At 35.8% G+C, this 12,005-nt stretch overlaps 1 protein-coding gene across 3 annotated transcripts in view; it reads right to left on the bottom strand.

Annotated features, from left to right (window-relative positions):
• The window catches only part of LOC129755561 (uncharacterized), a 112,838-nt gene that overhangs the window by 61,248 nt on the left and 39,585 nt on the right, over positions 1 to 12,005 (bottom strand). For all 3 annotated transcript variants that reach the window (XM_055752114.1, XM_055752115.1, XM_055752113.1), the window contains exon 3: positions 5,503 to 5,867. In XM_055752114.1, coding sequence (XP_055608089.1) covers positions 5,503 to 5,867 — 365 coding nt within the window. The remainder of the gene's footprint in view (positions 1 to 5,502; positions 5,868 to 12,005) is intronic.

Here is a 12,005-nt window from a genome sequence, read left to right on the forward strand (position 1 = left end):
AACCAAGCTCATGAAAAATATTTCCTCATACTTCAAAAGGTAGGAATTTTTACAGATTGTTGGCACAATTTTCCCGTAGGTTTGGTTAACGTGCCGCATGACAACACCAATTGCAGTAGTTTTTGGGTCTGTAAAAACAAGTTTTCACATTTTTTCTGAAAATAAGGATGCTGCATACATTTAGGGGTTAAATAATAAATGAATAAAAATAAATAAATAAATAAATGTTTGGATGAATGAAATTTAATTGTTTACAAACGCGTGATGCAAATCATTCATATTCCAGCACATGGAAACGAGATTTACAAGGTATTCCTTTGATTTGCATTTTGTTGCATTTAAACCCAGACACCTAACTGAATTTTAAAAATATTCATTTAAAAAAATTGGGTGATTGTTCGAAAAATATATTTACACCAACAATGTTGGTATAACATGAGGAAACCTGCAAAAAGTTTGTAGGTAATTTTATCAAGCCGATCCGTCATACTGGGTAAAGTTTTTTTCGGCATAAAAAAATGTTAAAATTTGTACATTTATTGCTCGATTTTTCAAATTTTACATAAAAATAAAAATCTTAAGACAACTAGCTTAAGATGCGAGAAATTATGTCATCATCTATTTGTTATCATTAAATGATAACTTTATTACAATACATTAAATTAAATATGATTCAATGTAGTGTTATATAAATGTTGCATCGAACCCCGCTATTGCATGATGCCCCGTTTGACGGTACCTATGTACGATGTCTAATAACTGTGTAAGTAACGTTAGTCGTCCTCAAATTTCTCATTAGTTTTTAATATTTATTCAGTAACGTAAGGATGTAGTTTTTATAAATCGTCACATTTTGCTTTGAAGAATTTGATGTATTCAAAACATATTTGGTTTTTATACAAATTTAAACAAAAATATCAAAAATGACCTTTAAGAACGATTTCCTTAGGTTACGGATCAAATGAAAATGTTATTAATGGGATCTGAGCTCCAAATTTTGGATTATTCCGGTATCCAAACTGGAATTATTTTTAAAGCTCGATCAAAATGAAAATTAGATTTTAAAACCAAATTTAGATCACAAATAATTAACCTTTAAATTTGATATATATACCTACAGTTTAGTCTGCCCTCTAAATGCTTTGAGCAAATGTGCTTTATGAATGAAATCGATTCAAGTAAAGAAACAAAAAAAGTGTGATTTTGTGAATGTAATCGGTTTAAGCAGAGAAGTATAACTGAAACGATTTCAGGTAAAACAAAACAGACATTCCAATTTAAAATAGACATCATTGATTGATTAATTGACATTGTGGTTAGGAACACCCTGAGGCACGGACCAGTTAGCACACATTCACGAGGACCTTGATAGGAACTTTCTGTTTTGCAGCTAGATTAGAGCTACCATATCCCGCGACACCAAAAAGAGTACATTGAGATAATTTAGAAGTCAGGAGAAGAGTTAAACAGTAGAACCCCGTCTATCCGAGCTATGGTTTTCTGCGCTCCCGCGTTATCCAAGCCATCAGGTTGACACAAGATCCCTATATTATCAAGCTTTGCGCCCGGATGGTATGCAAAAGTATGTACAGTTGAACCCTTCTTACCCTTGGTAGTCGTGGGAGGGACCACCTCGGATTAAACGAAATTCATTGACAAATCCTTTTGCTATGGTATTGCATATCATTCAGGCGCATAGCTCAGTCCTTACATGGATTTTATTTTTCTATTCAATCGATGTTTCTGGCAAGTGATGATAAAACAATTTTTTTTCTTCTAAAGTATTCTTGTAGGTACTATACCTAAATTTTGTACATCTTGATTTTAGCTTGCATACTCAAATGCGCTTATTGCACTCACTGTGTTTATCAACTAACAATGCATGTTTATTAAAACCAAAATGCGAAAGCAATTTGTTGCAAGCTGTATTTTTTTTTTTTAACTTTTGCATAAGATGTGAAACAACTTCATAAAATGAAATAAATACGTTGGTTTTTCTGATCAAATGTCTTTCAACAAAATAAGAGTATATTTGGTAATATTTCACAGAAAGAAGAGTACGTAGAGTCAGGGTTCAACAAAACGCACTCTTTTAGACGCGCGCGGCACACGCAAACCATTTCTCTCGAGCGAAACACTTCTTCGTTTGCGTTCTGGCCGTTGACGCGCTCTCGCTCGAAACAAAAACACGCTCGCTCAAACTTTTCCCCTCGTTCTCGTCGACGAGATGCACTATCCGAAATCTGCGCGAGCGGCCGAGTCAAACAGGCACGGCTAGCTCTCGCGCGTCCTAATCGAGCGGCGGGTGAGGCCTCTCTTTTGGCTCAAAGAACAGCACGCAGCGGCCCACAATGCAGCGCGCGGCGGCTCTCCGAATGGTCCGAGGCGGCCCTCCTTTCGTCACCGGGCAACGCGCACGGGCTCGAGTGAGGGCCTTGTGTTTCGTTCGTGTTTCTGTTTGCAGTGCCGATTGAGAAATCTGTGTGTATGATTTCATCAACAGGATAGTTGAAACATATGAAAGCGCGCAATGGGATTTGGCGGAGGGTTATAAAAATTGATGTAGGAAGTTAACGTTACCCATTATTAACAGTTACCAGCACTAGTAACTATGAAAAATTTACCATGCAATAGTGAAATTTCGCGAAAATCGCCAAATCAAAGAGCTTTACACAAGGATTGTTAAAATGAATGTTAAAAATATTCTAGCCACTAGCAATAGTTACCAGCACTAGTAACTATGAAAAATTTACCGTGAATTAGTAAAATTTCGCGAAAAACGCCAAATCAAAGAGCTTTACACAAGGATTGTTAAAATGAATGTTAAAAATGTTCTAGCCTTTAGTAATAGTTACCAGCACTAGTAACTATGAAAAATTTACCATGAAATAGTGAAATTTCGCAAAAAATGCCTAATGAAAGAGCTTTACACAAGGATTGTTAAAATGAATGCTAAAAATGTTCTAACCACTAGTAATAGTTACCAGCACTAGTAACTATGAAAAATGTACCATGAAATAGTAAAATTTCGCGAAAAACGCCAAATCAAAGAGCTTTACACAAGGATTGTTAAAATGAATGTTAAAAATATTCTAGCCACTAGTAATAGTTACCAGCACTAGTAACTATGAAAAATTTACCATGAAATAGTAAAATTTCGCGAAAAACGCCAAATCAAAGAGCTTTACTCGTAGAATGTCGAAATGAAAGTTGGAACATCCTAGCAACTAGTTATAGTTATCAGCACTGGTAGCTATGGTAAATTGCAATAGTAAAATTTCGTAAAAAACGCGAAATTTTAATATTGCATGGTAAATTTTGCGTAGTTACTAGTGCTGGTAACTATTACTAGTGGCTAGAATATTTTTAACATTCATTTTAACAATCCTTGTAGAAAGCTCTTTCATTCGGCGTTTTTCGCGAAATTTGACTATTTCACGGTAAATTTTTCATAGTTACTAGTGCTGGTAACTATTACTAGTGGCTAGAATATTTTTAACATTCATTTTAACAATCCTTGTGTAAAGCTTTTTGTTTTGGCGTTTTTCGCCAAATTTTACTATTGCATGGTAAATTTTTCATAGTTACTAGTGCTAGTTACTATTACTAGTGGCTAGAATATTTTTAACATTCATTTTAACAATCCTTGTGTAAAGCTCTTTCATTCGGCATTTTTCGCGAAATTTTACTATTTCACGGTAAATTTTTCATAGTTACTAGTGCTGGTAACTATTACTAGTGGCTAGAAAATTTTCAACATTCATTTTAACAATCCTTGTGTAAAGCTCTTTCATTCGGCATTTTTCGTGAAATTTCACTATTTCATGGTTAATTTTTCATAGTTACTAGTGCTGGTAACTATTACTAGTGGCTAGAATATTTTTAACATTCATTTTAACAATCCTTGTGTAAGGCTCTTTGTTTTGGAGTTTTTCGCGAAATTTTACTATTTCATGGTAAATTTTTCATAGTTACTAGTGCTGGTAACTATTACTAGTGGCTAGAAAATTTTCAACATTCATTTTAACAATCCTTGTGTAAAGCTCTTTCATTCGGCGTTTTTCGTGAAATTTTACTATTTCATGGTAAATTTTTCATAGTTACTAGTGCTGGTAACTATTACTAGTGGCTAGAACATTTTTAACATTCATTTTAACAATCCTTGTGTAAAGCTCTTTCATTAGGTATTTTTTGCGAAATTTTACTATTTCATGGTAAATTTTTCATAGTTACTAGTGCTGGTAACTATTACTAGAGGCTAGAATATTTTTAACATTCATTTTTACAATCCTTGTGTAAAGCTCTTTGATTTGGCGTTTTTCGCGAAATTTTACTATTGCATGGTAAATTTTTCATAGTTACTAGTGCTGGTAACTATTACTAGTGGCTAGAACATTTTTAACATTCATTTTAACAACCCTTGTGTAAAGCTCTTTCATTTGGCATTTTTTGCGAAATTTTACTATTTCATGGTAAATTTTTCATAGTTACTAGTGCAAGTTACTATTACTAGTATGTATTTTAAAACTTCTAACATGGATTGTTATAACCCTCCTCCCAAGGCTATTGCTTGCTTCTATCTGCTTTACCATATCTATTGATTTAATTATTCGCACAGATTATTCCGTCGGCCCTTAAAACACGGCGAACACTCCGTGTGCTAAAGAGAGCCGCGCGCGCCGTCCGGTGAGCCGCCGTGTCCTCTCGTAGATGCTCGGTGTTCCTACACGCACGCGGCAGAAAAACGCAAACGCAGTTTCCGAACCGCTCGCGCTCTCGAATAGGCGCGCGCGAATTCGCTCTGCTCAAAAATTTTCAATTTGCGTTTTGGTCGCAAATTTCTCGAGAGAATTTCGAGCAATCAAATGTGCCCCGTGAACCGAGAACGAAAGAGCTGCGTTTTATTTGCTCTTTCTCATTCGACGCACTCCTGCGTGTTGAACCCTGCGTAGAGTACATTTACTCTCAAAAGAGTACGTATGGTATCCCTAAACTACATGTTTCCGAGGGCCGTGCACCATACGTAACTGCCTATGTAGAGGAGAATGAGAATACTTGACTTGATTTTAATTTTTGTGATATTGCATTTTGCTTGAAAAATCTGACAAAATGTGACTTGAATTTTTTTTATAATTTTTAAATGATTTATACACGAAAAAATTATGATAAAAATATTTATGTCAATCGTTTCCAAGTATGTTTGGGGTTCACTTTATCCTTCGAGTCCAAAAAGATAGGTTTTCTTCTGAATGGATATTTATCATAGCTAAGCACAAAATTATTAATATTTATCCAATGATTAATAGATATTTATTCAATGATTTTCTAATAAAAAGAACTCAAAAATTCTGTAAAAAATCAAGCATGAGTTTTAAACGAAAAAAAAGCTTTTTAGACCCCAGGGTTTGAGAAATTAAAAAATATGACCCCAATTGGACTCAGTCTAATGCTAAATCTTAACAATCAGGCAAGAGCGTATATAAGTAGGTTTGTAAAACTTACCACACCTTCCCCTATATGATGAATACGACACGGAATGTGAGCCGTCGCTCCGACCTGTGATGTCACCGTTGTCGAGTTTTCGGTTCCGAACTCCATCGGGGTTTTGTAATATTTTAACAAATCTTCACTTTCACTCTCGAAATCAAACGCAATCGCTCCCATATTATCACTTTCACTAGCTAGAACACTACTTGGACTATTCCTATCACTGCTACTACTACCACCACTATTAACATCACTGCTACCACTACTCCCATCTTTACTTTTACTGTGAAGCGTATTTTTATCTCCCGGCACGTGGGGCGAGAGCAGAAAGAAGGCTGTCCTGAAGATCATATCACTGTTTTCTTTAAACGATATCATTCCTGAGAAGAAAAGAAAATAGAAAACAATAGATTAAAAATACAAGTACATAATTACATTCCATGGCATAATAGTCTAGGCGTGATTGGATATGATCTTAAATATGAAAATGTTTTGGCATGGTGGATGGGATTAGGATTAATATGTATGTATGTATGTATGTACACAGTAAATTTTTGCCTCGATTTCCAGCAAAAAAAATTGCTGGAAACGTTCAGCAATCCAAAATTTTGCTGGAAACCAGCAATCGGTTTTCCAATTGCTGGATTTTTCAGCATTCGGTTGTAGTCTTGTCATTTTTGCTGAAAAATCAGCAATCGGTTTTAAAATTGCTGGACTTTCCAGCAATCGATCTAGTTTGCTGGAAAATCAGCAATCGAGTTGTAAAATTGGAGTCTGTTTGTTTTCGTACGCTGTAGCAAGGTGAGACTCTATTTTACGAATTTTGGTCGGATTAAGATAATTATTTTTATTTTCCTCTACATTCTAGCAACCAGGCATCAAGTCAAGGGTGAGTTTTTATTGGACAGGTGGATATTCCATAAAAGATACATAGATAATCAAAAATTTTTTTTACAGGTGGCGGATGATAACACTTTGGCACAAAGCTGCCACCCCAGAGCCGATGATAGAAAATTGTAAAAAATGGTGTTTCTCGAAATAAATAAATCCCGTATTGAAAAATGGGATAAAATAATTGTTTTTATTGCTTATTATATGCACCGCCAATATTCTCAATTTAATTTTGAATTGAAATATAAATTTGATACTAAATACGGCCGATTGTTTTGAAAGAAAAAGCTGGTTTCCAGCAATCTGAATTGCTGATTTTCCAGCAATTTCAATTGCTGGAAACCAGCATTAACGTTTGCTGTTTTTTCCAGCAATTGAAATTGCTGGAAATTTTGCTGGAAAGTCAGCGGGACAAAAACCAGCAAAATTTTGCTGGTTTCCAGCGAAAAAAAAATTTGCTGTGTATGTATGAGAACCCACCAGTGGATGATAGGTCTTTCGACCCGAGTCGGTTCGGGAAGTCTCCATCGCACATTCAAATATTGTTCATGCTTAACTCATCAACAATAATTGCAGCACAACCAAAGGGTCCGTTACCACTGGTTTGGGACAGGTTTGACTCATCTCACTCCCTTCAAACTGTTCGGAACAAATGAAGACTCCTTAAAAGGTACCTAAGTAACTTACTCATGATTCCAAATTTGCCGAGATACTCCGGCTGGCTTGAACCCACAATCCATTGTATATCAGTTTTCCGCTCGTTTGATGTCCTGTCCTACCCCCCACTAATCCCCAATAATAGAGTTAAGCTATTAAATAAACACATTTTCATGAAGAAGTAATGAAATGAAAGGATACTTATCGTTAAGCTATCAAATAGCTTCAGCAGTTTTTCGGCGATCCACACAGAAAGCTGCATATTCTTCAATTACGAAAAAAAAACTAATCGCAGCAGTCTAGTATTTCATACCGACCCTTGTACGTGCACGAAAGGGTAATAACAACAAAATGTTTGCTCAAAAAAATTCAAAGTACGAAGAACGTCGAAGCTCCAATTTTTATTTTAAATTCATTTTCACTCAATTAATCTTTTGGTTTCAGACCAGCTTCAAAAACACCCTCAAAAACTAACTTTTCAATTTTTCAGATTCAATTTTCCAAAGGCCTATTTGTGACACAATGTTAACGCAAGTCTTCGCCCTGTCTGTTTTTTTAACTCATCTGCTGCGCATCACTTGGGCCACACGTTGGTATACTAAATTTTTACATTTTAACACTTTTTGTTCAGAAAATGATTATTTAAACAGAAAGTCAAATGCATGAAAAGCTTTGTTTCTTCCTTTGATTTCTACCAAATATTCCTCGCTGCTTCCAAGAACACTGAAGAACTAGGAACTATTCAACTAGGAAAAATCCTCTTTATGATGGCGAAAATTAAGTTATTCTCCTCGTTTTAATTTCAAATTAACGAACACATTACGGAATGAAGTCACCATTAAAGGCGGATTTGCTTCTTTCAGTCAGCTTTTGCTAGTTTCTAGTACTTGAGAACAAAGATGATCGACACAATTATTCCTCCGATGTGTAACCGATAGTTCCAAATATACTTGTTAGCTTCGCCACAATAGTATTATAATACCTATCTAGTCAATTTATTTATTTCCCAAATTCCTTGAACCACCTTAATCACAACCTTCGTTTACCACGAGGCCTTGTGAATGTATAACTGTTATACATTCATGAGTGCCGGTCGTACCTGGTTTGAGATGCGCGCGTTCCGCGGCGCTGAGTTCTTGGTAACCGGGTTTGAACATCCTCAGTAACTACCTCTGTCGGTCGCTGGCCGAAGCTGCTCATGGAGACGGAAACCGAGTGGGTTGAGCAGTAGTATTAGCTTTCGGGAATTTGTGTAAGCTCTCTCTTCTCACAACTTAAAATAACTTTCGATGACCTTTTGTTAGCAATCTTTGTGCTTTCGGTTTGCAACCTTCGACGAAGGAACAAGTGCGCGTTTAACGTCCGTGAAAAGGCTCAAATACGGTTAATAACGTTACAAGTACCGTGTAAAAGTACGTTCACAGTTAAAAGAACGATTACAACAGAAATAGTACGGTGTATTTAGCTAAATCTAATGAAAATTAAAACCACATGTATAAGATACGTTCACAGTTAAAAGAACAATTACAACAGAAATAGTACGTGAACGAAAAATCAGCGTAGTCATGCAAAATTAAAATAAGCGTGCTTTATATACAACAGAAAAAGGTCCAAACAGGGCCTTTTTTGTTTATGTGCCAGTCAACGACTGGATCTATTTCCGCAGGAGCCATCGTTCCGACGAACCCTTCGCCGATTTCGGGGTAGTCGATCCTCGAGAGACACATGTTCGATACCAACAACAGCCGAACATAACCCCAAACTGAACAACATCAACCAACAATCCTTCCTGCAAACCGAAAATAGAACAACGAAGCGAATTTCTATCCTGATTCCGAACGCTGGTAGAAATTCGTTAGAGCTGCTTCTGGGCCAGCATACGTCCTGGATTGGCTCAGTTCCTGTAGAAGCCGATGCCGAAGATTTTGGAAACCTGAAAAAGCCCCCACAACATCAACTAAAACAACAAATTGTACGCAAGTACAAATAATGTGACGTCACAAACATATATATGTAAAACTAGTATCGTTAAACATGTTAAAATATAGGCCTAAATTATGTACACAAAGCTAAACGTAGATCTAAACAAATATAGCCTTGGGTTCTTAAAAGTATTCACCATTGTCGGGTTTTAAAAGTTCGAATACTCGAAAGGAGTCATCCAAACCTTGCTCGTCGATTGTTTCTTCCTTAAGGTCAAAGATTGCTATATTTTGTTTTGGATAATTTAAATTTCCGGAGGTACGCCTCTGTCGATGCTTTTGGTAACTTTGTGAGATCCTACGAAGAATCCTATGGACCGATAGTGGAAACAGCTAGCGACAGATTTTGTTTTCCTATCCCTCGGTTCCCTGCGCATTGAGAATTCACGCTGTCGGTTCTGTGCGCATTTGAGATTAGCGACCCTGTGGTAACATCAACTCCCAACCAACATATTTCTCCCCTACCCCGAGTGCTAGCGGGTAACAGATGGTGATAATATTTCTCCTGAATATCACTCTGGTGGATGGGATTAGGATTAATAATTTAAAAAATCAGCGGAATCCTCTTCTTGCCTATACAAAGGCTTTAATTAATGTCTGTTATTTAGGGATTCGCGTGATCTGGTATATATAGGTAGTTTCTGGAAACAGATTTCAAATCGCAAATCTTGTAACTCTGTCTGAGTATTATTCAAAAAATGGTTTGTAAAATTAGTAGTAAGAGACCTTATAGTAAAATGTTATTATGAAATTCAGAAAAATGAGTACCTAGTGAAAAACAGAACAAATTTAAAGGTAGGATTTATTGTAACTACAGCACATGCATACAAACCTATGATTAAAAATAGAACCAAAAATAGCGAGAAAAAAGTTCACTTTCGCTGCCGAAATCTTCCGAAAATAATAACACTCTGCTATCATGCAATTTTCTGTTCCGTGACATGTTTTTAATCTTTGTGAGAGACAACCTGACGTTATTTGCTTATAGAATTGCCAAACTTTCTGCTATCTGCTTAAAATTCATGAGTCGCAAAAAACAACTTACTACGTGAGGTGTAAGGTGAAAACATTCTAACCGCCGTCAGGGCGCGTAGATGGAATTTCGATAACGTTGAAGATTCTTTTTTATTTTCATTTTACTTCATCGCGGCTTCCTTGAAATTTTCTGCACGCAATTCATTTTATTGTAGGAAGGTATTCTCAAGTTGCCGTTAATCGCTCCAACTGGAAAGCCATTTTTCTTAATTTGAATATGAATAATTGGGGTAAATGATGCGAGCGACAAGTTTTCCATCACCCGAGAGGCACGAGTCACCATTTGTTAACCGCTCAAACATCGCCCACACACATTCATGCACGAAAAGTATTACTACGTGATGCTGTGTAGCTGCGGTTTTGTTGTTGTTGGATGCTGGAGGCTGTTTTATGTCGTCGCAGTCGGGTGAATTCGGTTGGTTCCTTTCTTCTTTATTTTTTTTTTTTGGATCGGATGGCAAACTTTATTCCATATTTTATTTTCTAGTCTATTAATTTTCATTTGTTGCCCGGGCTTTCAAATCGTTGTCGAGCGAAAAAAAATGTACATCAAAATGGACTGTTGCGAAAGGTTTATCCCGGTTTAATACAATTCCAAATGGATCATGAAGGCAATGAATGGAGCAACATTATCCAATCTCGTAATCACAATTCAAGCGAAACAATGATCCAGGTCACTGTACCCAAAACAAAATCTAAAATTTATGATTGATTTTTATTTTGAAGGCTGATATTTTGGACCGTTGCAGATGTCATTTTATCTTTTTTTTTTGTCGCTATTATGGAGTATTTTCAACAGCCTTGCCTGGGAAATTATGATTGAAACAGTTCTGTAAAAATAAGTATTGTTCTTGAAATCCCCCATTTCTGTTAGCGTAGAACTTTTATGTCAATCAGTTAGTTAAATTAATTTTTGGAAAAAAAACTTTCTAGATTAATGACCCGGCCACCTTTCATTATATAATAAAATGTTCTTGTGTTAAGCTAAGTGTTTCTTTTCTATATTCCAAGTAGATTATATAGAATTTTCAAACCTTTTCCTTCACATATTTAAATCTCAAACTTTATTATTTTTCATATTATTGATTTGAGATTAAGGAGAAAATTCACGTAAATAAAGAGTGGGAATAGTAAAAAAGTAAATTAACGCACTCTCTGGAGCCACCTTTTTAGAATGTTTCGAATACTTTGGCTCTAAGTCGAATTGAATAAAAAGAAATTTAATAGGTATTTTTGATATTTTTAAATTTAGTTTTTCAAGTATCACATGGAAACGCTTTTAAATCTTACCTTCAATCAACAGGTTTTTCTTTCAACATATGATCAATGAAAAACAATTCAATAGTAAAACATAAATAATCCATAATCCATTTCATAACTTGATGGCATTATTATTGAAAATGGATTACCACTCCAAAACTACAGATGTCGATTGCACAGAGAATTTACGCAATCAAACGATTGATAAATTTCCAACTAAACATCCGGGTTGAATAGTGGCACAGATGAATTGTCATAAACTAATTCGAGCTACGAGTCTAGTGGTGTTTAGGATATTGTGTGCATGAAGAATGCATCATTTGTTGTTATGTATGATGCTCTGTTCTCTCGCATTCCGATGCTTCACATATCACAAATCGTTTTGGTGACACCATATCCAATCTTCAACATTACTTATTGCACCCTCACGTCCGATTCAGCACTTTGTCAGCATGATGCTCCATTGTGAGACGTCTGGGCCAGAAACCGATTATTGAAGCCGGAAGACATCCTAAGAAATACCAGACAGAACATAATTTATTCACTGTCAACCCTGACTCCTCATGCATATCATGTGTTGAGATGGGGGAATAGGGACACGGATCTCTTACCTTTTATAAGTTAGCGAACATTACTTTGCAATTTTGTAAGGAACTCAACTTAAAAATTTGTGACATGACATGGAAAATTGAA

This window comes from Uranotaenia lowii, chromosome 3 (genome assembly GCF_029784155.1).
Source record: "Uranotaenia lowii strain MFRU-FL chromosome 3, ASM2978415v1, whole genome shotgun sequence".
Taxonomy (NCBI): domain Eukaryota; kingdom Metazoa; phylum Arthropoda; class Insecta; order Diptera; family Culicidae; genus Uranotaenia; species Uranotaenia lowii.